This window comes from Chlamydomonas reinhardtii, chromosome 13, assembly GCF_000002595.2.
Source record: "Chlamydomonas reinhardtii strain CC-503 cw92 mt+ chromosome 13, whole genome shotgun sequence".
NCBI lineage: Eukaryota > Viridiplantae > Chlorophyta > Chlorophyceae > Chlamydomonadales > Chlamydomonadaceae > Chlamydomonas > Chlamydomonas reinhardtii.
The window spans coordinates 1,300,956-1,326,649 of NC_057016.1; the positions used below are offsets into that span (position 1 = coordinate 1,300,956).

Genomic DNA, 25,694 nt, shown 5'->3' on the forward strand with positions numbered 1-25,694 from the left:
CGCGCGCGGCAGTGACCATTATGGCCATTGTTTCCTTTGAATCAACTATTACATGTCACTATAAATTTCATGAGACGTACCTCGCCGGAGCGCCGGAGCGACGCTGCTCGACATCTCTTGCAAGCGTGTGCATCGGCGGAGGGGCAATCCCCCGATATGTACCGGGGCTGTCCTCGTTCTATCCTCCTTCGCTCCTTCCTCATGTACACGAATCAACGTCAGAGCCCACTGGAAGACAGAGTCGCGCTATCCTTCCACCCTTCCAGCCTGTTCCAGCTCACGCTGAACACGCAACACGGTCACTGCCGTACTTTGTTGCGGTGCTAAGTTGCCGGTAGCCTGCGCCTCCCGCCCTTCCTTGACAAGAGCAAGGTGCGAAGGAATAACAAGTTATACTCACGAACAAGCAAGCGGATTGCAAGGCATTAACCATATTAACGGTGCCACTCTCCCAGTGCTCCACCGACCCACAGATCATCCCCCAGCACCTCTCAGATGTGCACGCCACCCGGCATGCGGGCGGCGCGGGCCTCATCAGCCTGCGCTGCGCCGTTCTACATGATCGCCCCTACCACGAAATAGAAAGCCTAAACACACCGAGTACTGCTTGTTGTTTGCCTTTGTAACACCGGGTACCTGAAAGGCTGAAACCCTAAGCCGGTAATCCCCCATCACGCCTGCCCGCTACCCTTACCCAATGTGCGCGACTGTTCGGCGCTTGCTGTCGGAATGGACAAACGCTACATTAAGTCCTGCAATGCATTGCTAGCTACTACTACACCGTGCCGCAATCGCGGGCACGGTGCGCTTCCACAACGGTTCATGAATACCGCATGTGCCCTTCCCTTTCACCCCCGAGTCTTTCCCCAAGATGAAGCTCGTCCGCGCCAGGTCAGCTTGTATTCCCGTTAGTCATAGCACAATGCTTCAGCTGCTGAGGCCGCTCATCGGCTGCTGGATGGCCGCAACGTGGCGTCGTCCACGCCTGCGTCCACCTGGGCGCCCCTTTCAAACATTTCATCCGACATTGCTTGCTCAAATAACTTGCTTGTGGCCGCCTCCAACCGCTCCCTATCGCGCTTCGGCCCTTGCTTCATTTTCTGCGGAGCATGCCAGGCGACACCATGACACCAGGTCAGGGTGGTTCAGGCAGTGGGACAGAAGGCAGGGTACCAAACGGCAGGGTACCAACGGCAGGGCTTGCAAGTGGCTAACCCGCCCGACACAATGAACACAAGCATACAATGTACAGCATTCCAGGGGCACTGCCTGATAAAGCGGTGTCACTCTCGTCCCGTTGGCGTCCCTCCCGTATCGGGCACGCGTGTGTGGTGTCGACACCAACGCGGCAGTAACCATCGACGCCCCGCCCTCCCGAGGACTCACGAAGCGTGTTTCGCTCTCCGTTATATGAACGTAGTACATGATACCGGCGGCAAGCATGCAGGTCCCGCCAAACACCGCGATACCCCGCGTTGATGACATCGCAAGAAAGGTCTGGTTGGGTATGTCGATTGTTCGCGATGTGAATACTCTGCTATGTAACATAGAAAGTTGTGTCAGCGCGAGGCGGTACACTGGCAACTTCTAAATTGCTGCATGGAGCCAATCGTTTTTTCCTCGCGGAGTCGCGGAGCACGCAGAAGACCACCGCTCGGCTACTCACAAGTCGATAGTAGCACGCAGACATATATATGCTAAATCCCGCGCCTTAGGCGTTGACTCGCGCTTGCAAACTCGCTCTCGCCTCCGCCCTTTCAAGCCCTTTGACGTCGCGTAGAATCACCATGGGCTGGGCGTACTCTGGCGAGTGGGGAATGCTGGCTGGCTTCTGCTTCGGGACCCTGAAGAACGTGCAGGAGGGGAAGGCCTGGTTCCGGCGGCCATATATTCATGGCGCTGGCATGATTGCTGGATACTACCTGTTTAAGGCGGCTGCGGACTGGGAGGATGAGGCCCTGAAGCGCATCATCACCCGCTATGAGCGCAAGGGCTATGCCATTCCTGAGGACCGGAAGGAGCTTTTTGCTGCTAACCAGTACAAGTAGAGCAGCCATGCAAGGTGGGCGGACGGGGTATGGGCCGAGGCATCGGAGGCACCTATTCAGCATGGCCCCTCTGGCCACAGCTGGCAGCCACATAACGCATGCGACCGTGGGTCGCTGTATGGGGCATCGACGGTATGGGGCTCTGATGACACAAGCTGTGGTGTCAGCCGCGGCGGGGGCATGAGGGAGGGGCCTGGCAGCTGTGGGGGCAGTCGGCCAACGGACCGTGTCAAGGGCGGCTACGTCGTGTATGAGGCGCCAGTGGGACCCCAAATGGGGCGCCGTCCAGGCCAATTTTGCAACCCTTGCCCCCATTCACATGGCGTGTGCACGCTGTTGCGCTTGGAGTGTCATCTCACGCTGGCCCCGCATGCGACAACTTAACGCCACCAAACAAGCGTTGCTGGCTCCGTGACCCTCAACCACCGCTGCAGGCGTGCCATGGATACACCTTGGAGCTGCGACCCTGCGCCATCGCAACCAACAGTGCGGCAGCAGCAGGCGACATGGCAGCAACAACAGGGGTTCCCTATGACAAAACTTGTTGGCGGCATGCGGCACGGAGCATGGCAAGTTCATGCAAGCGGAGGAGTGGGCGCGCCAGCAGCTCATGAGATGGGTGTTATAGTTGAAGGATTGTGGTGTGGGCTCGGCCCACTTTTCCCTGGAAGGGGGCTGCACCTCTCTTGTCAAATGAGGAGGTAATGTGCACTGGGGAGAAGGGCAGGGCTTGGGTGTAAGTGCCCGAGGTATGGCACAGGCCGTGCAGGTGCAGGAATGGCATGACGCTCGAAGGGCGCTAGAGTCTCAGTTTAACAACATGAACCAGGAGCAGTAAATGTCATAGAGACGCGGTGTGGGCACCGCACAGCTGTAAGTACCATGTGAGCCTGAAGAATATAGGTTTGTCACTGATCCCCAGCCGGCAAGGGGGGCGATGGGAAGGCGCCGCGGGAATGTGTTGCAGGAACATCAATACATCCCGTGGGGTACTGGGGCTGATTAATTGTTGCACTAGCCGCACTAGGGGGTGCACTCCAGAGTCTAGGGGTCAACGTGCAGGCACAGGCGCCCTGGGGGTATCCAACCTCGCGGCTGCGGGCGTGGGGCCGCACGCGGCCTCATGTCCCATCACACCCATGCTGCCGCTGGACACGTGTGCGGGCGCGGGACTCACGCACTCACAGAGTCACGCTGCCCCTACAGTCTTATCGGTCGCCACACAATGCGACATCTGTCCGACGCAGCCCTGGGCCGGGGGCTCTGGGGACCAGGGTACGTGTGTGGATGGTGGGGTAGCAAGGTGGCACGCCGGCGCGGTCTTACCTCGTGAGCTGCCGCCGGACTGCGAAAGACTTGGTGCAGTCGCCCCCGCTGCGTGACCTACCTGGGGATCCAACCTGATCCAACGCACTTTCGTCCGAAATGTACCGGATTCCCGTCGAGCGCCGTTGCCGCGTCCCATTCTCACCTCGTATTACAGTTTAAGGATCTGCCGTTGCAGCATGGAAAACCTGCGGCAAGTAGTGGACCCCGCACCAACGCAAAAACGGTGCGCACCACACTTGCGTCACCACATCAATACCCTTGTAGAAGCAACGGTACTAAGCAAATTTTCCGCCGTCGAACATGCATCGTCTCTTCCCGCTTATGTTGCTGGCAGCTGTGCGTTGTTTGTTGCTACCGCGCGTCGCACCCATCTCCACACTGCTCCGTCATATTTTAAGTACTCACAGCCGTCACCGCGGTGACTGGTGCGTGAAGCCGCCACTCCACATCAAAACTCCTGCTGGAAACAAATACAACTGTATGCTCGAGCGCATATGTTGTCCTACAAACCCTTCAGTGCGTCCCAACCGTCAGACCAATGACAGCGCCCTGCCATCCATTCGTCCATGCTTGATCACGTGATATGGCGTGGCGGGGCGTGCCTACTCAGATTGTGTCAACACGTCTATCATTTGGCCCCATCCCGCCTACCTGTTCTGTCTCCGCAGTATTCGCCTCACACACGCATCCGCCATCTGGTTACGCGATACATGGCCTGTCCCACACGTAACGGCATCCCTGTTGCCAGCTCGCCCGTATGCCATACCGGAAGGACAACAAGCAACCCACAATTGCCAGAATTCTGGGCACTAAGAGCTCGCATGCGCCGACACAGTCACCCCCCGCCAGAGACTTCGTAACCGCCAAGCGTTATTGCTGAGGTATGGCATACTGATTGTACTCACTCTGCTCGCTTGCGATGACATTGGGCCAAGCAGAGCTCTTGCAACCACTCGAAAGATACGGACACCCCGACCTGTCAACCTACAGCGCCCTCCGATGTGACACGCCCCCACGGTATTAGGGAAATCCGAGGCTCTCGCCCACACGCCGAACCTACATATGTGCCTCCAGTGCCTTATCCGCACATAGTTTCCACGCTGCGACGCCGGAATTTGAGGCGACTGTGCACTCGCCGCAACACCCGCACGGCCGGCATTGCCAAAGCCAACTCGGCCCCCGATTCTTGCCAGTGGTCGCAGCTTCTCTATATACATAACCAAGCCCAGCTCTTACCATAATACTTACAAAGCTGCAGCGGTGCACACAACAGGCAGTGGCTAGCCACGGCGAGGAAACACACTCGGTATGGGTGCGCGTGCCGCCATGCCCTATGGCCGCTTGTTATGCCCTGCTCGCTGCCCCCTCAGCTCCCAGCCATTCCCTCTCTCCCCCCCGTCCCTTGTGCCGGCTGCTTATCAGCTGCTCACGCGTGCTCGGCCCCTGCGCGCTGCTGCTCACACGGCCACGGGCGGCAGCGGGTTGCCACCGGCGCTGTTGCGCAGGGGCCTGCCGGAGCCGCTGCGCATGACGCGGGCCAGCTCCTCAATGCGGAAGGGCTTGACCAGGAACGCCTCAATGCCGGCCTCGCGGCAGCGCTCGTGCAGAGTCTGTGCGGACACACGGACAGGACAGGAATGCGCGTCAGCAGCGTCAGGCATGGGAACTGACAAGCTGGCTGATGGATGTGGGCTGTCATACGGAAGACAGGCAAAAGCACTGCAGCAGCCGCAGCAAGGACGTGCCCGCGGGCGCCCCGCCGGCCAGGGCCCCCGCCCGCCCAGTCGTCCGCCAGCCCGCCCGCCCGCCCGCCAGTGCACCCCCACCTGCACGGTGTCAGCGCTCAGCGCGATGATGCGCGGCCTGTCCTCGGGCTTGTAGGTCTCCTGGATGCGCTTGCTTGCCTCCAGCCCGTCCATCTCGGGCATGTGGATGTCCTGTGAGTGTACGCGTGTGGTAGTGCATATTTAAGGAAGTGCATAAGAGATGGGGAACCAACACATCAACCAAAGGGCAGATGTTTCTGGTTGAGCGGAGCGTGCGGTGCGCGCTGCCGCTGCTGGTCGGCCTGCCCCGCCCCGTCATTCCCGCCGAACCCGCCTGAGCCCCGCCCCAACCCCAACGCGCTCACCATGAGAATGAGGTCGTACGTCTTCTTCTGCAACGCCGCCAGCACCTGCAGCCCGTTCTCCACCACATCCGGCGGCGTGCAGCCGCGCAGGATCTGCTGCAGCACCTTGAGCACCACCTTCTGATTCACCTTGTTGTCCTCCGCGATCAGAATGCGCAGGTGCTGCAGGTGCGACGTGCCGTTGCCGTTACCGTTGGCGCCGTTGGCGGGCGTTGGGGTTGCGGTTGCCAGGCCGAAGGCGGCCAGCGGGCCCGCAGAAGTCGGCGCGCGGGCGGTGGCCGGCGGCGCGAAGAGGGCAGCGGCACCGCTGCCGTTGGCGGGCGCCGCCGCCAGCGGCGGCCGCTGCCCGGCAGTTGAGGCGGCGGCGGCGGCGGCTATTGCCGCGGCGGCGACCGAATAAACTGGTGAGCCGAAGCCTCCATGCCCCGCGGTTGTGTTGGCGGCGGCCGCAGCAGCGAACGAGGACGGCGGCGGGACGGGTGCGGCCGCGGAGAGCGCTGCCGGCGCCGGCAGGGCAGGTGCCGCGGTGGGGCTGGGGAAGGGGATGAAGGGTCCCTTGCTATCGCCAGGGAGCGAGGGCAGCTCTGCACGGCACATGACGAGGGACGAGGAGGGCACGGACAAGGCACAGGGTCAGCAGAGAGCATACGCAGGCGTTGCAGTCAAACTTTGGATACATGCGCAGCCACCAACGTTAGGTGTAGCATGAAAATCGCAAAAGCCGCAAGCACGCCAGTACCAATACCAGTACCGATGCAAGTGCGGGGCTCACCCGCATGCTCCGGAATGGACGGCGCCGCAGCAATCCTGCCCGGCGACGCACGCGTGCCAGCCACGCCCTTGCCGCCCAACACGCCCATGCCCAGGCCCGTAGGGCCGCCAGTGCCCCCGGCGCCGCTGCCGCCTCCACCACCTCCTCCACCGGCACCGCCGCCGCCGCCTGCTGCTGCTGCTGCTGCGCTCAGCACGCGCATCATGGCGGCTCGCTCCAGGGCTGAGTTGTCCAGCGAGGTGCGGCGCAGCATGGAGTCGGCGTCCGTGCCGCCGCGCCGCAGCCGCCAGGATTTGAGGTTCTGGAGGGATGAAGCATGTGCAGTTGTGCAAATGAGTGCACGTGTGAGCGTGTTTGCATCAAGAAAGATGTGATCGGCCGCGGTGTGGGATGGGGCTGGGATTGGGCAAGGATCGATCGACGCTCCGACCCGGTTACGGGCACACGCAACCAGTAGCCGCAGTGACAGCTGCTGACAGCGCTTCAACCCCAACCCGGCACATCCCAAACGGCCATACCTCCCAGCACCGCGACCACCCACCCCAACACTGGCTCGCAGCAAGCACGCCACCACACGGCCACACCTGAATGCACTCGTTGGGAATGGGCGCGTTGGCCAGCTTGGGCGCGCCGCCAGCGCCCGTGCCGTTCCAGCGCAGCAGCGCCGTCGCCTTGACCAGCGCTGCCGCCAGGCGCCCGTGCCGCACCGGCAGCGCCGCCGCAACCACCAGCGGCTGCAGCGTGGGCGGCAGTGCCTCGCGGTCGCCCAGCGCCACCACCGCGCGGCCCTTCCAGCCGGCCTTGAAGGCCGGGACCAGGCGGTCCATGGACACGACCAGGATGTCAAACTGCGGCGGTGGCGGCGGTTGTGACGGCGGTTGTGACGGCGGTTGTGACGGCGGTGAGGGTGGTGGCGCTTGGGGCGGCTGGAGGTGGTGGGGCTGCGAGGAGGCGAGAGCGGCAGCAGGTGGCGGCGAGGGCGCGAGCTCCGGCAGCGCTGAGGCCAGCAGTGCTGACGGCGGTGAGCCCGCCACGTCGACATCGTGTGCGCCCACGGGCAACCGCAGCATGTCCAAGGAAGAGCCGTCGTCGCATGCGCCCGCGCCCGCGTCTCCATCAGTGGGCGCCGCGGCGGCAGACGCCAGTAACAGGCCGGCGGCGAGTGTGGGCGCCGATGCGTCTCCGCTGAAAGCTTCGTTCGCTGCGGCCGCGGCAGCAGCGAGGGCGCCGAGGACGCCGTCGGCGCCCGCTGCTGCTGCTGCCGGTGGCGGTGCCGCCGCCGCCGTGGACCAAGCCAGGCCGCCGGCGCCGCTGATGATGCTGCTGGCGCCGAGGCCGGGCGTGGTTGCTGAGCGGGCAGTGCGCGGCGCCGCAAGCTCTTGCTCAGCTTGCGGCGGCGCTGGCGGTGGCGTTGGCGGGGGTGCCGGCGGCGGCACGGCGCAGGCCCGCGCCTGCACCGCCACCAGGCCCAGCTGCCTGCAGCTGTTCCACACCTGCTGCGAGGTGGCGGCGTGGGAGATGTCGATCAGCACCGTGCGGCCCGTCAGCGCAGTGCGCTCCTCCACCGCCTCCGTTGCCGTCACACCGCGGCAGGCCGCCACCGCAGCAGCAACGGAGGCGCCGCCGCTGGCGCCGCCGACACCGCTACCAGGCGTAACGGTACCGCTGCCGGTGCCGCTGCCGCCGCCGCCGCCGCCAGAGCGGCCAGCCGCCGGCAGGCCTGACGCGGCAAAGAAAGCGCCGAGCGGCGGCGGCGTACTAGGCGCGCTGCCGACGTCGCTGCCCAAGCTGCCGGCGCTGCGGATTGAGCCAGCGCCGGCGCTGCGGACCGAGCCAGCGCCCGCACTGCGGACGGTCCCGCTGGCTGTGCCTGCGGTCGCTGCGCCGCTGTCAGGCATGGGCGTGCCGTCAGGCCGCCACGGCGACGTGCGCAGCTCACGACCGCTGGCGCTGCCGCCGCGGCCGCTGGCGCTGCTGCCACTGCTCGTGCGGGAGCCGTCCGGCGGCGGCCGGCCCCGCGCGGCGCCCGCCGCCATCGCGCCGACGCCGCCGTCGCTGCCCATGGCGGCGGCGGCGGCCGCCGCGGAGGCGGCGGCGATGGCGCTGGCGCCGCCGATGGGCAGGTAGTTTGGATCGTCGGTGGAGGTGCGCGGTGTGCAGCCCTCGGCCGGCGTCGCTAGCGGCGTCGACCGGGCGCTGCTGCCGCCGCTGCTGGCAGACCAGACGCTGTCGTCGCCGCCTGCGCCACTGCCGCCGCCGCTGCCGCCGCCGCTGCCGGGAATGGCGGCGCCGCCGACGCCACCACCGACGTAGCCGACCACGTAGCCGACGCCGCCGCGGCCGACGCCGCCGTCGCCCAGCGGCGTGCCTGGCGGCGCCCAGTCCGCCGCCAGCGTGAAATGGAACGTGGATCCGGCACCTAGCTTGGATTCCACCCAAATGTCGCCATGCATCAGCTGCGCCAGCCGCTTGCTGATGGCTAGCCCCAGACCGGTGCCGCCGTAGCGACGGCTCATGGTCTCGCTGCCCTGACGGAAGTGCTGGAACAGCTTCTTTGCAGACTCCTCACCGATGCCGATGCCCGTGTCCGTCACCGCGAAATGCACAACCCAGCCATCCGGCCCACCGTAGACGTTATCAGCGCCGCTACTGCCGTTGCCGTTTCCAGCGCCGGCTGTGGCAGCAGCACTGACGCCAGTGGTGGTGAGGGCGGTGGTGGTGGAGGTGCAGGCGCCGGGCGGGGCCAGCGGAGCGGCTGTGTGGGGGTTGCGGCAGTCAGCCGCCCGCCGCACCTCCAGCCGCACCACCACCTCGCCCTTCTCGGTGAACTTGACCGCGTTGGACAGCAGGTTCGCCAGCACCTGCGTTTTTGCAATTGAGCACATGATTGTTCATTTGAACACAACAGAAAAGAGAGCGCAAGCGTACCGCACAGCTGGCATGGAGCTTTTGCCAAGTGCACTTGTTAGCGGCTCAGCCTAACCTCCGCCACTCATTTGTGCCGCCTGTGCCCCGCACAACCACACCCATACCCACCGACCCACCCAGTCCCACACACACCACAACCACCCACACACCCGCACCTGTCGTAGCCTCACGGGGTCGGCCAGCAGCGGCCGCTCCAGGGCCTGGTCTGCGGCGAGGTAGGCCAGCGCCAGGCCCTTCTTGGCGGCCTCCGCGGCCACCAGGTCGATACATGCCTCCGTGGCCTGCGGAGGGGTACGAGGAGGATGCGGGAAGGAGTAAGAACGAGGGGGAGGAGAAAGGAGGAGGGGGGTTGCCGTGTATGCCCGAGCCCCACGAGGACGACCCATCATCGGACAGCAGGAGGAGGCGCAGGAGGAGCGGAGCAGCAGGACAGCGGGACAAGCATACGGCATGCTGATGATTTACGGTAAGCACGGGAATCCGTGCTTCTGAGAACGCTGGGGCGCGTGCCTGCCCCCCACCCGCCCTGTTCAGCAGTTCCCCACGTACCTGTCTCAGGCACAGCGGCCGCCGCTGCAGCTCCAGGCTGCCGTGGTCTATCTTGGAGAAGTCCAGGATGTCGCCCAGGATGGACAGCAGCGTGGAGCCGGACTCCAGGATGGTCTCAGCCAGCTCGCGCTGTGTGGGTAGGCGGGCGGGTGGGAGGGAGAGGCCAGGAAGGGATTCCAGGCATGACTACATAGAAGAGTTAGGGGAAGGCGATGTTGGAACGGCGCAGCGTTGCACCGAGGTAGAGGTGTTGGCACCGTGCGTGTGTGCGGGATGGGGATGTGAGTTATGGTTCCAGGCGTGGCTCTAGTGAGAACGGGCGGTTGTGTGATTGTGGGGTTTGCAGGAAAGGCGTGGGGCGGTTGCAGGGGAGCCGGAGGGTAAGTGGGAGGCGCGGTGCTTCCAGGCGCACATGCGGGCACACACGGTGCGGCACACACCTTCACACACACATACGTACCTGCTCGGGCGTGAGCGTGGACGCCAGCATCAGCTGTGTGGTGGCGATCATGCCGTTGAGGGGGGTGCGGATCTCATGACTCATGTTGGCCAGGAACTGGGACTTGGCCTCAGTCGCCGACTCCGCAGCCTCCTTGGCGTCACGCATGCGCGCCTCGCTCTGGGTGCGAGCCAGCTGTGCGGCGAGCGGGCGCAATGTGTATGTGCGTGTGTGGTGAGCGGTGTTGGAGGAAGGGAGAAAGGGAGGGAGGAAGGGGGAAGATTGAGGGATGAGGGTCCGGTGAGAATCGCCTCTGCTATTGCTTCTTAACACGCACACACGCACACATGTACACACGCACCCATGCATACACAATCACATGCACACACGCACCAGCTCTGTGACGTCATTCTGTACGCCCACGATGGCGATCACACGCCCGCTGCCCGGCTCCCGCACTGGCGCCAGCCGCAGTTCGTTCACAAAGCGGCAGCCCTGCAATCGCGTTCAAGTAGGTGGGTGGGTGCGCGTGAAGACAAGCAGAAAAGGACGAACATGTGTACACACGTGTCTTTGCGCAACGTTTTCCTTGTGCTCTTTAACACGTGTCACAGCAATGTCGAGCAGCCTCAAGGGCAAGGCCAAAGACAGCTCCCCGTGCACTGTGCGAGTGTATGCATTCGTGTAAGCATGCGCGCTGGTGTGACATCGTTGACCCCGTCCTCAGCCCGCGCTGCCCACCTGTTTGGTGTAGTTGACTAGGCGCACGGTGGCGCCGCGGCGCTGCGACAGCGCCTCACGTATGGCGGCCACCGAGCCCGGGTCAGTGTCGGGACCCTGCGGCGGGGCAGCAGCAAGGACGAGGGGCGATGCAAGGCAGGCGTTTGAGAGTCGATAGGTATAACCCTGGCCCTGGAGCCCCTCCCTACCCGCGCTGTAGCCCTCGCTCACGTCGTGCCCGCCTCCTTGCCTGCCCCGGCCTCGCCCCTCTCGTGACTGCTGCCTAACCGCAACCGCACTGCCAGCTCACCTCACCACCCTAGACACGCGTGCCCGTCCCCCCCGACCCACACAACTGCGGTACCCCAACCCACCGCCACTGCGCCACCGCCACTGCCCCGAACCACGCTCCCCCTATGCCAGCGCCCCCCCTTAACTAATCATGAATGCAACCCCCCCCCCCCCACACACATATATACACGCCGCCGCCCAACCGCACCTGCAGGAAGCGGCAGTTGCGGCCCAGCACCTCCTCGCGGCTGTAGCCGGTCATGGCCAGGAAGGCCTGGTTGGTGTACACAATGGGGTTGTCGGGCAGCGAGGGGTCCGAGATCGTGATGCCTTCACGAACACAGTCCAGCGCAAAGTCACGCAGGCCCGCAGGGCCGCCGCCAAAGCCGCAGGCGGCGGCCGCGGCGGCGGCTGCGGCGGCAGCTGACGTCACCGTTGTTGGGCCGACCAGGGCCGGCGCTCCCGCAGCGGCGGCGGCGGCCGCGGCCGCGGCGGCGGCCTGCGGGACCATGGAGTGAAGTGCCGCCGCCAGCGCCCGCTCTGCTTGTGCGGCCGTTATTGAATTTGCGCCCGGCTGCCGCTGCGCCTGTTGCGGCTGTGTTGTTGCTTGTCCCTCATGTGCCTGCGCACGACCCGCCTGTTGCGGTCGCGGCGGCTGTGCGGCCTGTTGCTGCCGCGTCGCTTGCTCGTCTGCGCCTGCAGCCGCCGCGCCCGAAATGGTGTGTGCGTCGGCCACAAGGCGTTGCTGCTGCTGCAGATGCAGCTGCCGCAGCTCCTCTCGAAGCTGTAGGCAACGGCGCGGCGCCGAAGTGAGGTCATGGAAGGTCACCAGAAACCGCCGCGCCGTTGCCTGCGACGGCCCCTGGCCGGGCGCCAGCTCCTGGTGCTGTGGGTGCTGCGCCGCGGCCTCCTCATCTGCGTCGTCGTGCGTGACTGCAGGCTCGAAACTGAATATCTGCTGAGAGCCCGGGTGACGCACGCGCGCCTGTGGCGGCTTCTGCGGGGCCGCGTTAAATGAAACCGCTGCCGGCGGCGGCGGCGCTGCCAGGGTGACGGACGTGCAGAACGGCCCGATTACGTCGTCTACAGCTTGCGCGCCGCCGCGGCATGAATGCAAATGTGCCTGTGACTGTGCACTTGAGGTTGCTGCTGCCACCGCTGTCACTGCATTTGTGGCTGCAGCCATGCCCACCTGCACTGCTGGCGGGCTAGCGGATGGAGGCTCTGCGCATGCGCCCATGTCTGTTTGGGCAATGCCGCCGAGCCGCATCTCTTTAAGGCAGGCAGGAGCCGAAGCCACAACCGACGCGGTGACCCCAATGGCGGGGGCACCGTACCCGGCGCTTCCGTGCAGCTCTGTGCTGCTCTTGCGGCTGTGCCCAGCCGTGCCCTCGCTTGTGATGCCGCCTGCGATGCGCTCACTGCTCGCGCTGCCCAGGCTGCTGCTGCTACAGCTGTCGGTCTTGGTGACACTGCAGCCGCGCGGCTGCACTAGGGCGGCTGCGTCGTCGCTGCGGCCGCCGCCAGAGGCCGTGTGGCGCCACTCACTGGCAGCTGTCATGCAGGCCGCCGAGCCGCAGCACCCCGCATGCACATGCTCCGTCTCCTCCTCAACCGACGCTCCACCCGAAGGCCCTAGCGGCGACAGCGACAGCCTGCACCACAGTTGCCGGCCGGTCTTGTGGTACAACGGCAGCTCGAGCTGCGTGGGCGCTCCATCCAGGAGCGCCGTCGCCAGGTCACGGAGGCACAGCCCGCCGCCGCCGCCGCCGATGCCGCCGCCAGACGCGGCTAACGCCGGCTGCTGTTGGTGAGGCGGCTGTAGCAGCTGCGCCAGCCCCAAGCCGTTCAGCTCGTGGCAGCTGTAGCCGCACATCCGCGCCAGGGCATTGTTGTGGTACTGTATCTCTCCGAGCTCGGGCCACGCGTCTTGTCGGTGACCGTGCCCGCACGCCGCCTCCTCCTGCTGCGGCGCCAGCGGCGGCGCCGCCACCACCAAGCCGTCCTCCTCGGCCGCTGATACCGCCGACGCCATAGCCAGCCCCGACGCGGTGCTTGTCGCCGCGCCGGATGCCGCCGACGCCAGCGCGGACGCCGCCGCCGCCGCCGCGGCTGCGGCCGCGGCGCCTGGTGCCGCCGCCGCGTCCAGCTCCCGCTCCACGGAGCGCGCGCCCGACAGCACCGCGTAGGCGGACCAGTTAAAACCGATGGCGTTGGAGGCGGAGGAGGCGTGCGCGGAGTCAGCACCCTCCGGACCGCTGCAGAGGCCGCTCGCGACGGCGGATGCCCACTCCGTCGGCGCGGAGCTGCTGGTAGGCGTGGAGGCCCAGTACGTGCCACCTGCTCCTGCTACTGCCGTTGCACCCGCTCCGGCTGTAGCGGCGCCTGTCGTGGCTGTTGCGGCCGCCGCCGCCCCTGTCGTCAGCACCGGTGCCAAGGCGCTAGCAGCCGGGCTGGCGGCGGCCGCCGCACACGTCGCGACGCTCTCCAACGCCGCCGCCAACAGCGCTATGCTGTGCAGCGTCAGGACACATGCAGGCTGGGGGCTGCAGCGCAGGAGCGCCGCCGCCGATGCGAGCTGCGGGTCTGCGGAGCTGGCGGCGGGCGGTGGCTGCTGGTGCTGGTGCTGCTGCACCGGCGGCTGAAAGCCGTTGGGCTGCCATGCGGGATGGCTTGTCGGGCTTTCCAGGCGCTTGGCGATGACCTGTTATCAGGGCAGGCGTAGCAGCGCAAGAAGTTGGCAGCAGGCGCAGCCAGCGAGTGGGGCATGGTGATTTGCACGTTCCCCCTTCCACCTTAACCCCTTATGGCATCATCCCGGCCGCGCCGGAGGCCGCAGCGTAAGTGCTTCAGTCCCGCCTCTCACCATGCAGAGCGGGCTTGAAGGCGACAGCGATGACACGCTCAGCCGCAGCCGGACCTGCGCGCCAGACGGCAGCGGCAGCTGTGGAATGTCTTCCGTCAGCCGGGTGCCAGCGCGGCAGAGATCTTGCAGGCGTTCATGAGCCTGGGCACCCTGTGTATGGAAAACGAACACAAGGCGCGCTAACTTAACGGCGGAAGCGCAGAGGCGCAGACGCAGCGGGCACAATTGCTCGGCTGGACAGTTGAAGGTCCCCGAGGGTTAGTTGCGCAACCCGCGCACCAGCAGCCATGTTAGAGCAGCTTGATGCCTGGCAGAAGAAGAGGGCTCGCCAGAAAGCTGCTTGCAAAGCAGTTCCCAAGCTCGATTCTGTGCGAGGTAGCCCTCTGCTTGCTGCGTGGCTCGCAGGTCCACCATACATGCCGGGTCTTCTAGGGCGTTCAGAGCGAGCGTGAGAGCAGCGTCCATTCTGCTCGCGAAGGAGGAATCGCGCGACTTGTGCAGGGTCGTTGCCCGGCCTAACCCCCACGGGGAATCGCTAGCTCCTTCTCTTCCTAGGCTTCATAATACGCGCAGTAAACTAGCCGGCCAAGCGGGAAGGGCCGCCTAGGGCTGGAAGGGCAGAGGCAAAGGCTACGCGCGCCGCCCGCGCACAATATCGACCAGCTTAATGTCAGCACAAAGAAAAGCCTAAAGAATGTGAGATGTTGAAAGGCTTAGGCGACAGAAAAAGCGCATTCCGAGCGCTTGAGCTCTTGCACGGCGTCACAAATAAAGTCTAACGTATAGAGTTACGCCTGAAATGGTGGCCGGCGTGTCTGAGGTGCGCCAAAGGCACGCCTTCGCGAAGCTTAGGCAAGATTTGCTCCATGTTGCAAATCAGTCGCTCGCGCCCTGCTTGCCGCAGGGTAGGTTCTGCAGTGTAGGTTTCATTACGCTGCGCTGTGCAAGCGCGCCCGCTCGGTACGCAATTTCGCTGTTGACCCGAGGTTCTGCCCGTCGGGGAGCGGTCCTTCCGTCTCCCGCGCACGTCCCGCGCGCCCTTGTCGCACTCTGCCGTCGTCCGCTGACTACGTCTTTGTGCACACGCACACACGTGCGTGTCAGAAGTCGGGAAAGGGCGTGTTTAGGGGGGCTACGGTGGCCGTCCGAAGGGAACGCTGGGAGTGAGGTTGCCACGATGTACTCGGTGCAGCAGGCGTTGTGTAGCCTAGCTGTCACCAGCAAACAGCAGAGTACAGGGCCTCTCCACGAGGCATACATCACAATGCCTCGGTTGGTATCGTACTCACTGCCACCCTGGGCCCTGGTAGCCCGGTGGCCTCGGGCCCCATGGCCCAGGCCCTGAATGGTGTGGCATCATGCCCCGCGGCCCCACACCACCACGCCCCATGGCGCCGCTAGGAGCCATGGCGCCGCCTGGTCTGAAACCAACACCTCCTGGCCCCATGCCGCCTTGCCCGAGGCCTGGCCCCATGCCGCCTGGCCCGAAGCCTGGGCTCATGCCGCCTGGCCCCATCCCTGCTCCTGGCCCCATGCCACCTGCCCCAATGCCGCCTTGCCCTGTACCGCTTTGCCCTATACCGCCTGGCGCCATGCTACCTGCCCCAATGCCGCCTGGCCTCATACCGGCGTGCCCTATACCGCCTGGCCCCATGACGCCTGGCCTCATGCCGCCTAACCCCATTCCGCCGCCGCCGCCTGGCCCGAAGCCTGGCCCGGCCCCCATGCGGCCACCATCATCGCCCGGTGGCGCACTGTATGGGCGCCTGGGGTCCGCCGCAGGTGACCTGACGCCCATTCCAATTGGCGGAGCAGACACCGGCTGCGTGGCTTGATGGACAGGCGCGTCTTGAACAGGACCCAGACGTGCACCAGCACTGCCGGCCGCAGCACCTCTACCGCCGGCAGATGCGGGGCCGCCTCTCCCTCGCCCACCACCAAAGCGGCCTGCCACACGCGCTGGGCCCGTGCCGCGCCCGCTCCCAAGGCTGAAGGTTGGGCCTGCACCGCCGCCGACACTTTCACCAGCGCTGCTGCTGGCGGCTGCAGCAGCGTCCCACGCATGGCTGCCTGCGCCGCTCGCCGCGGCGCCAGCAGCGCCCATGCCGGCCGCTGTACCGCCGACCACACCTGCCGGCGGCCCTGCTGGCAAGGCGTACGGCTCGTGCCGCCTCATCTCCACCGCCACCGCCACCGGCGACCGCGCCCTCGCCGCCGAAGCCACGGCGACTGCGGGCGCCGGGCTCCGCGCGGGTGCCAGCTTAAGCCCCGAAGCCACCGCCTCCGCTTCTGCCGCGGCACGCTCTCGCTCCTCTTGCGTGGCGGGCACTGGCGGCTGCTCTGCGGCGTGCACCGCCACGATGCTGTCCCCCTTAATAAACACCTGCCCCAAGTGCCGCTGCCGCGCCTCCCGCCGCCGCACCATGCGGCTGCGTGTCAGCTCCACCATGCCTGTCGGGATGTCGCCGCCGCTGCGGACAGAGCTGCAGAGCCCCGAGACCGTCGTGCTCCCGCTCGAGCTCGCTTTTGCTCCAGCTTCCGCACCTGCGTCCGCAATCGAGCCTGCTGAAGCGCCACGGGGAGAGCCTCCTCCTCCTCCTCCTGCGGAGGCGGGGGCCGACGCTGCCGTGGCCGCCGCGGCTGCCAGGGCCTTCTGCACCACGGGAGAGTCTGCGGGCAGCTGCCGTGTGTAATCCTTCACCTTGCGCACCGCGACCGTGTACTGCTCGGTCACGTCGCGCAGGACCAAGTTCATGAACCTGTCGCGCGGGCCGCAGCCAGGCGCGAGATGTGATTGGAGATTGCACGATGGCCTAGCGTCACGATGGCCTAACGTCAACCAGCCTGCCGTATTACTTGACATGCCAGCAGCATGCACACTGGGTCACAGCGGTGTCGCATCCCGCTGCGCACTAACGCTTGGCACTGTGGTCCCCAAACTGTGGTCCGCACCTGTCGTAGGCGGCCAGGACGCCAGTGGCGCGGCCGCGCACGCCAGCGGCGTGGCGTGTGGTGACACACACGCGCGCCGCACCCTCGAACCAGCGCGCCAGCTTGGACAGGGGCCCCGGGGAGGCCTCAAGCGCTAGGGACTGCACCGCCTCCAGCGACACCTGGTAGCGGCGCGGTGCGAATGCCGGGAGGGCAGCTTGACGGCAGGGCGCGACCATGCAAACCAGGACCACCCGTGCGTCTAAGAAAGGGCAACTGCACCATACACCGCGCCTACCGTTGTTGCCCCGCACTATGTGCAAAGCAGTGCGCATAAGCAATGAAGGACCGGGTGCATGCTGCCACGCATGAATCTTTCAGAGCTTAAATAGATAAGGGTTTCACCCGCACCTTGGTCGAGTTCATGATGCGCTCGCGGGCCCGCAGCGCCGATTCCTTGAACATCTCGTGCTTCTTGCGCGAGGCCTGCACGCCAAGCACACCCGCACGCCGCATGGGACACATCGCTGGCCCAATGCCGTACAAACCTCGCGGGAGCGCAGGATGGGTCGTCCCTCACCCCAGCGGGTTCAGGCGCGCGAGCGTGATGTGGCCTTTTGGAAGCATGGCGCCTTTCGCCGCTGTAGCACTGCCCAGCACAACCCCAGGCCCTTGCAAAGCACTCCAGCGCGCAAGCAACACCACAGGCGCCGAAGGGCCGGCCCGCACGCACCTCGCTACCAGTGCGCTCGCCACCCAGCGTGACAACGTCCGGGTGATCGGGCGGCAGTAGCCTGCGGAACTTGGAGATGTTGTCCAGTGGAGCGGCGTTGGCCACAGGTGGCTGCAGCCCCGGCGTGTGGAGCGCCCTCAGCGGGTCGAAGGAGATGCTTCGAAAATCCAGCGAGGGCGACAGCGGCGGCGACAACACCCTGACCAGCTCTCCTGTGGATGGAGTGGAGCCCCCCGCAAGGGGGCCGGGTCCAGCCACGTCCTCATGGGCTGCGTCTGCCGCTGCATCTTGTTGCCCTGTTACAGCGCTGGGGCCGTGCATGTTCTGGGGTATGGAGGGCGGCACAGTCCGTGTGTCAAAACCTACACGTCCCCTAGAAGTTCATGAGAAATACCTAAGCTATAGGTGCATAGTACTGCTAGTGAGGGCCCGTGGCTGCCTACACGCGCAGCGGGCATAATTTGCGCGGGTGATCGAGTCGAAGGCCCAACAAATATCAGTGGTTCGCATGGCTCATATGCATACGCATGCAGTCATTTTACGCTCTCAGAGTTTGCACCAGCAATTCGTGCAGACCCAGCGGATGGGGTCCTGGCGTTTCATGGAAACAGGGCCACATGCCTTGCTGTGCACTCATACGCAATAACAAACAACGCCACACGCGCACATAACTGCTGCTGTTTCGGTGCAAGTCAGATAACTTCAGCGGCTCCCCAGTATCGGAAAAGGCACCTGGCAAAGGAAAGGCCGCGAAGAATGCAGCCTCACGCTGCTGCTCTATGTATAAGCTCCATGAGCTTGTGTAGGGCCAGGGGACTCGTGGCTGTCGCCCGGCCCCGCCTAGATGTTGCATTTGCACTGGGACCTCGGCCTCGCCCTCAGCGCCAAGGTGTATCGGTGAAGGCGGGCGAGGTGTCACTGCCATACCCAAAGCCTGAGGTAGGAGCTGGAAGCTGCTTTCGGTGAAGAAGTTGGTGAAGGGCTTCAGCTCGCAAGCAAACCCTTGTGTGGTCCGGCGCCGCTTGAACAGCGACAAAGCCTGTCCTAATACACGTGCATATTCTAAAACGCCCGACTGCGCATGCACCAGCTGAACGGTGACTTCAGCAGCCGTGTCCACGGTTCTTCGGCTGGCAAACCATGGTCCCTCCCCACCCGCACTGTCCAACATCGCTTACGGCACATCGCGCCCCGCTCAGGCCAACGACCTGGACCTGGGCACCTGCAACGTGGCGGCGGTCGTCGTGGACAACCAGTCCGACCCCAAGTTCACAGTGCTGGAGATCATGGTGCGGTTTGGAGTGTGTGTGGGTGAGGATAGCGGGAGAGGAACCTAGGCAGGTGGTGGAAGGCGATACCGTTACTTGCTGCTGGCAAGGAAGGGAAGAAGGCAATGCTCAGCGTGAGGGGCAGCCCTGCCTAGCGCTTGCGCGGATGAGGGGCTGCCCGGGCGTGCAATGCGGCGCGTGGCGTCCGCACGAATAATGTGCTTGATGGGACAGGTAGGCTTGTCACCTACGCGGCACCGTGGCGGGGTGCTGGAGACTGGACACATCTAGAGGCTGCTCATGTATCGCCTGGTATCAGACCTCTCCTGATTGCAGTATTTACACTGATATGTTCCCGCGAACTGAACCATGTATGCGACCCCCTGCTGTTTGCCCAATGGCTCCCCTCCCTCCCCCCCGCATGCCCACGCATTTACATGCATGTAGGCGCCCGATCAGCCGGGACTGGTCCGCGTGCTGTCATGGGTCCTGAACGGTAGGTCGCTCGCCTAGCGGTTTGCGCGGACGACTCGTGGGCTTGGAAGCATGAGCGCCGGACCGTTAGTTTGATTTCCCCCACGTTGCATTGTCACAACTGTTGGGTTGCCAGAGCAAGGGTTGCTGTATGTGCTCGCACGGCCAGCTGCTGCTTGTACCGCGCGTGTGCATGCGCGGCACAGGGTGTGCGGCCATGCATCCTTCCTTTCAAGCATGTTTGTTCAGCACACAAGTACATGCTTTCGGGTTGTGCCTGACAACACGCACGCACGCACTTCCACACACAGGCATGCAGGTGCGGGTTCACCACGGGCTGCTGGAGACGAACGCGGAGGGCATGGCGCGCGACCGGCTGTGGGTGACGGACTTCCGCAACCGCAAGGTACGTACGTGGACAGCTAGCTAGCTAAATGTGATCCTTATGTGCGGTGGGGCGTGCGTACTTGTTGGCATCTATCTCAGCTGGCAAGTCGGCATGCATGCATGCAAGGCTAGAGGTGCCGTGCATGAGCAGCAGCAATAGTGCGTGGTAATATCAGCGAGGCTTGACGTCTTTGCTTACGTGCGTTAGCGGGCACGTACTTGCGGCGTCCGTATGTTTAGCGGACAACAGTAGTGTGTACGGGGGGCCAGAACTGCTACAGGAGCCTACTAGCCTGCTCCTTATTGTTCCTTATGCCCTTGCACGCCGCTCGCTTCTTCTGCTCTTCTGCCTCCCCGCGATACACAGTATTGCACTGCGATTTCCATGGAAAGCAAGTGCCAACCCATACGCATCTCCTCATGCTGATTGCATGTACTTGCAGCTTAAGAACTCGTCTGCCGAGTCGCTTGGCGCTCGCCTGGAGGACTTCATGATCATGTGCGGCCCGAGTGAGGCCGAGCACCAGACGGTACGTGGCGTGCTTGCGGTTTTGTTTGTGTGCGTGTGTGCGTACATGTGGGCGCACATGCGCGTGGGTGCGTACGTGTGTGCGCCCGTGCGCGGCATTTGTGTTACAGGGCAAACGGACCGAAAGGAAGCACGCGTGTCAGTGCACGTGCATGCGTGGCGTGTCGGTTTGGGTGGTTGGAAGTGGATCAACCACATGTGACTTGGAATGGCAATTTGCCGCCTCCATGGAGAATGCATGAGCGAGCAAAGAAACTGCTGCACTGCGCATGAGTTTCACGCATGATGGTGTGGTGGTTTCGGTGGATCAATCAGTACGCGGTACCGCCTCTGGTGTGAACAAACAACCTGCTATGCACGGCGCATACCGTAATGTGCACTGCTGATTCATCGTATGTTCATGCGCAGAGCTGGGTGTGCGGTGCCATCGAGGTGTCCAATGACGCCAACCCTGACTTCACACAAGTAAGCATACACAGCAGCAGGGCTTCCGTTAAACAGCAGGCTTGACTACAACGCTGCACGCACGTGCCGGCGGGACTAAAGCAGAATCAGCAGTAGTCACGCCGCCGTTGCGATCGTGAGGTCACAATAATTCATGTTGGTTTGCTGCAGGTTGTCATTCGCGGTGAGCCAACAGCCCACAAGCCGGGGTACCTGCTCGACCTCGCTACAGCCCTCACCAGCATTGGCGTTAGCATCCAGGTGGGTGTTAGTCTTTGGAAGCTGGGGACAACCGACACATGTGCACATACGCACGCATATCCAAACTGCAGCATGAGCGAGGGCAACGTGCGCATACGTACCTATGGCCACGCAACATGATAGAACAAACCTTATAACAGCACGGTCTGTCCGTTTTTAGCGAATTTACCACCCACGCATGCAGCAGGGCGCAAGCAATCTGCGTACGTACATGGATGGGTGTGCGGGGATATGTAATAGTCCGTGTGCGGGCCCCGCGGTCGTTATCGCGAGGGAGGCACTCAGTCCAGTGTGATGAGTGGTGGGAGCTGCACGCAATCAAGAGTGCGCCAACACAGCAGTCAAGCCTTATTGGCAATGGGTGATGAGTGCAAAGCCGCCGTGTTAATTGCATGCGCTCAGCGCCCTGATTTGCACGCACGCACAAACGCCGTGTGTGTGTCAACCACTTTAGATGCCCGCAGCCTACTTTGCATGTAACGCATCTTCATTCACACTTACCAAAAAAAATAAAATAAAAGCACGCGTGCGACGTGATTCTTCGCCACTGCAGGAGGCCGTGATTCAGGGCGGGCCGGACGTGCCCGCGCCCGAGCTGGCTGTTGCGGAGCCCGGCTATGACTTTGTGAAGTCCGGCCGCGTGTTCAAGTTCCTGCTCAAGGGGCCCGCCGGCGGCAAGATGGTGAGTTGATTGCATGTTCTCAACAGCATTCTTGTTAGTGCCAAAGCAAGGACGGGCAGAGCTGGCACGTATGATGTGAAAATGAATAGCAGCATGCTGCTGCCCATTATCACTTGGCAACGCTGACCAAAGTTACCACTTGGCAACGCTGACCAAAACTCCCATGGACGGAGGAATCAAGGGATGGAGCGGCGGTAGATAGCGGCAATCCAGCCAGAACGGTCGTGAATGGGCAACGGGTGTACGCATTTATTTAAAGGGTAGCCGCTCACTTGCTTGGTCGTTCCTGTGAGTGCGTGCAATGGCATGGCGAGTGCAAACGCAACATAAGCCGCCGCAGCAGCAGGCAGGCGCGATGCCGCCACCAGCGTGTGCGTGTAAGTGTGTGCGCACATTTCACAAGCAAGTGACTGCTGGCTGCACCGATGCACCGCTGTTGCACGTGCGGCTGGACTGTGCTACTGCTACAGCGCAGTGAAACTCTACTTCGCGCACGCAACAACACCTACCTGCCAACTAGCTGCTAGTCACGCTTACTTCGACGCACGCGTGCTGGCTAGCTCACTTATTACGTCTGCAGTTACAGCACCCATCCAGTGGTTGTCGTGGTATAATCCGCCGGGGGCTGATGGAAACGTGTGAGGCTCCTAGCTCGTGCGCGGGTGGGGTTATGTGCTGCATCACCTCTTACCCATGCATCCTGTCCCCTGCTTGCTTGCCTACTGCAGACGGCTGACAGCGTGGCGTCGCTGATCTTCACTCTGCGGCTGCTGGAGGGCAAGGGGACCATGCCCACAGGTAGATAAGCTGGCACGATAAGCTAGGTGGATGGGTCCAATCTGTGGGTACGAGTCGATCCGCCGCACATATGAGTACGGTATTGGCTGGCAGCCAACTTTGGTGACGCGCGTCACGCACGCCATAGCTTCCCTGGGCACTCGTATTATGTTGCTGGTCGACCCCGCGCGCACGTGTATGCTGTGTGCGTGTGCCATCCAGTCACCATTTTCGCCTGCCGCCTGCTGCCTGCTGGGTTGCGACTTGCGAGAGTCCATGCCGCCCAAGCCTACCTCCTGCATGCCTGCTGTGCGTACGTGCCTGATGATGTCCTGCTGCCTGTTGTGCCCGCCCGCACGTGTCTGCTGCTGCCTGTGCCCACCTGCTATTGCCCATCCATCCATCCATCCGTGGTTCCATCCATGCAGTTGCACCCAACATGGACGCCCTGCTCAAGCTGGGGGACAAGTGCCGCAACTGATCAATAAATCAGAGAAGAGTAATTCGGTGTAGTGCTTAGTTACTGGTGAGCAAAGCCATGCCTATGGGGCTTCAGCGCCTGCATTGGATGCCTGCCTGGGCACCACGCGGCAAGCCGATGCTGGGCGGCGGAATGTGGCGCAACAGCAGACGCATAACAGCCGCATGACGCTGCCTCCAGGGAGCGTGCGTGCGGGCAGGGCGTGCATGTGTATGTGTTTTTGTGCGTGGGCAGTGCACAGGCGTGTGGACGCGGCTGCGGGACAAGGCCTACATGCTGCAAGTACGGTAGATCGTAGGAATAATTGATAGGCCGCATGCATCTGAGGAGCAGCACCTGTGTGTGAATAGAGGCACAGAGAGCTTCCATGCATGCAAGAAACGTGCATGTTTGTATGCAAGTAAGGTAGGTCGCATTGTTGCTTCAAAGGCGCTCGTAGCATTCAGCAGGTAGATCGATAGTGTCGCAGCAGGGCCTGAGTTTTGTTTAAAACGCTGGCCTCCTCACACCCACAGAACCGTCTTAGACCTTTCGGCCTTCCGCAACTGCAGCGGCGGTGGCTGACACGTGCGGCGGTGGTTGACACATGTATGCGGCACTGTTTATCGGTGTTTTCTGCAGGGGTGCGTGGATGGAGGGTTTGAGAGATAGACCTGCGTGACTGTACGTGTGAGCACCACGCACTGTCATGCTGCAGCATCTGGCGCGTTACTGCTGCTTGCGCATCATACGCAATTTGCCTGCTGCCTGGTAATTGGCCCACCGATAATCTGATTCTTTTGTTTTTGTATGTGGAGCGCTCTTCCGCCGCACAAAGGGTGGCGCATCAACAGCATTGTGCACGCAGCCAGGTTGGTTCAGGGTTGGAGCTTTCGATATCTTGGAATTAGGGTGCGTTGCTGAATGTTTATGTTGCACAGCACCCGTCTGGCTTTGCGTGCGTGCACGTACGTACCGGCGGTATGTCCTTTGAAGAGCGCGTGGAGACTCCGGTTGCTTAGCTAGCCCTCCTGTACTACTGCGTGCGTCGTTGGCAAAGAGGTAGGTAGCACACTGACAACGTGGTGGAACCACCCTTAGGGCGCGGCGCGTGGCCTTGCTTGTTTGCTTGTGATGATGAATCTGACGAAGGTGCTGCATAGTACGGCGGGTTGCCCATAGGTGTAGGTGTCCGTGTGAGCTCGATATCACTGCGTCACTCCACCCGTTGTGCGCATGCATGTACCCATAGGATTGCGGAGAAAACTCGAGAAACACGAAGAACGTGTTCGCTGATGGTACTGTCAGGGCCGAATGTAAGTTGCGCGGGGCACCGACGGCCAGCATCGGTCGGGATCGGTTGTACTTTTATCGACTTGGCTGCATGGGCTGTTAACCCGTTGATTGGTGATTGGCTCATGCCCAGCAGCCCCCGCAAGCCCCCGCCCAGCCCCTGCTGCCCAGCCCCGCCCACCCCAGCCCATGGCCTGCCTCCAGCCGCCGCCAAATACACATCCCTGTGCAATCGCGTGGCCGCTGAGTTGCGGACAAGTGGTGGCGATGCAGCAGGGCTGCTGGCGGGCGGGTTGCTCGGTGGGGGCTACAGTGTGGGCGTTGGGTTCCCCTGCTTGCTGTTGGGCGGGGCGGGCGGGGCCTGGTATGCTTCTGTGCTGCGTGTGATTGTGGTGGTGTGGATAGTGGCGGGCTCAGCGACGGCCTAGGTCTCGGGCTTGAGGCCATTCTGGGTGAGAGCCGGGCCGGCGCCGTGCATGATTGGCGTCGGGAAATAGCGTCGAGACGCTGGGGTCGTGCGCTGGGGTCTGCTGCATAATTGGGAGGCTTAAATCTCTGCGCAGCCACCCCTGCCTTACTAAGTGCAGTTAGGTGCAGTGCTTGCTTGCCACGTGCGACGTAACGTACGGTCCCCGCCCGCCAAACTCACACGCGGAGGCGCACGCGCGACCTGCTTTGAACCGCTAGCTGCCGCTACTCAGCACTATCTGCGGTCGCCTGAGCTCCCCTGCTACTGCCGATCAGGTAGGTCAAGAGGTTGAACCAGGCACCGTTGGCAAGCTCACAAACAGGCCTGCAAGAGGTACACAGCAGCCAGCGCGTATGACCGATTCCTAAGGTTGGAGTCGAATTCTGTCTTCGCGCCGTGTCGCGGTGTGAAGTGCACTTTTGTGCCAGCAGACCCTTCATTTCTTAGCAGGCGCCGCTTCCTTGCTCGCGCCCACACTCAACTGGGGCTTCTTGGAGCGTATTATCAACCAAGATTCATGATGTAGGCGTCGAGGACGCATACGGCCTGATGGGGTGGACAACCAAAACGAAGCGCCTACTCTGCATGCGTGGCCAGTACACTAAGCCACAACTCATTCCGGAAGTACTCCTGCCTGACGCTCGCACCGCATCCGCCGTTTGAGTTTGTGTGCAAGTAGTGCGTGAGCACCAGGCGAACTCGCTTTAAGGCTTACGTTATTGTCCACATTCAAACTAGCATCTAAGCGAGCGTACCGGTTATAGCGCTTGTGTTGCAACGTGCGTGGTCGAACGTAGCACATAGGACGTCCATACATGCCGTGTTCCAGGAGCCTGGATCGCATCACGTTTCCTCTTTTCGTACCTGTAATAAGATTGCGCAGTCCTTCGGCAGCGCGTTGAGTGTGCGGGGT

At 63.2% G+C, this 25,694-nt stretch overlaps 5 protein-coding genes across 5 annotated transcripts; 2 read left to right on the forward strand and 3 right to left on the reverse strand.

The window, feature by feature from the left end:
- Positions 1-15: 15 nt before the first annotated feature.
- On the reverse strand, positions 16-1,551 carry CHLRE_13g571100v5 (uncharacterized protein). The gene is made up of 2 exons (XM_001693677.2): positions 1,387-1,551; positions 16-1,100 (listed from the first exon to the last, which is right to left on the reverse strand). The coding sequence occupies exons 1-2, from the start codon at positions 1,423-1,425 to the stop codon at positions 945-947; spliced, it is 195 nt and encodes a 64-aa protein (XP_001693729.2). The 5' UTR covers positions 1,426-1,551; the 3' UTR covers positions 16-944.
- A 100-nt stretch (positions 1,552-1,651) lies between these two features.
- Positions 1,652-2,942, forward strand: CHLRE_13g571150v5 (uncharacterized protein). The gene is made up of 2 exons (XM_043069375.1): positions 1,652-2,062; positions 2,483-2,942. Exon 1 carries the CDS (start codon positions 1,788-1,790, stop codon positions 2,046-2,048), a length of 261 nt encoding a protein of 86 aa, XP_042917350.1. The 5' UTR covers positions 1,652-1,787; the 3' UTR covers positions 2,049-2,062; positions 2,483-2,942.
- Positions 2,943-3,513: 571 nt separating this feature from the next.
- On the reverse strand, positions 3,514-15,001 carry CHLRE_13g571200v5 (uncharacterized protein). The gene is made up of 13 exons (XM_001693680.2): positions 14,353-15,001; positions 14,074-14,223; positions 11,416-13,911; positions 10,938-11,033; positions 10,590-10,691; positions 10,218-10,391; positions 9,758-9,886; positions 9,364-9,489; positions 6,865-9,141; positions 6,281-6,581; positions 5,509-6,092; positions 5,204-5,314; positions 3,514-4,987 (listed from the first exon to the last, which is right to left on the reverse strand). The coding sequence occupies exons 1-13, from the start codon at positions 14,536-14,538 to the stop codon at positions 4,835-4,837; spliced, it is 6,885 nt and encodes a 2,294-aa protein (XP_001693732.2). The 5' UTR covers positions 14,539-15,001; the 3' UTR covers positions 3,514-4,834.
- Positions 15,002-15,230: 229 nt separating this feature from the next.
- Positions 15,231-18,281, reverse strand: CHLRE_13g571251v5 (uncharacterized protein). Its single transcript, XM_001693681.2, has 4 exons — positions 17,738-18,281; positions 17,416-17,490; positions 17,026-17,186; positions 15,231-16,832 (listed from the first exon to the last, which is right to left on the reverse strand). Exons 1-4 carry the CDS (start codon positions 18,056-18,058, stop codon positions 15,359-15,361), a joined length of 2,031 nt encoding a protein of 676 aa, XP_001693733.2. The 5' UTR covers positions 18,059-18,281; the 3' UTR covers positions 15,231-15,358.
- A 110-nt stretch (positions 18,282-18,391) lies between these two features.
- Positions 18,392-24,948, forward strand: CHLRE_13g571300v5 (uncharacterized protein). Its single transcript, XM_001693423.2, has 10 exons — positions 18,392-18,676; positions 18,937-19,026; positions 19,453-19,501; positions 19,791-19,885; positions 20,310-20,396; positions 20,804-20,860; positions 21,011-21,100; positions 21,654-21,782; positions 22,511-22,580; positions 22,988-24,948. Exons 1-10 carry the CDS (start codon positions 18,530-18,532, stop codon positions 23,038-23,040), a joined length of 867 nt encoding a protein of 288 aa, XP_001693475.2. The 5' UTR covers positions 18,392-18,529; the 3' UTR covers positions 23,041-24,948.
- Positions 24,949-25,694: the final 746 nt, after the last annotated feature.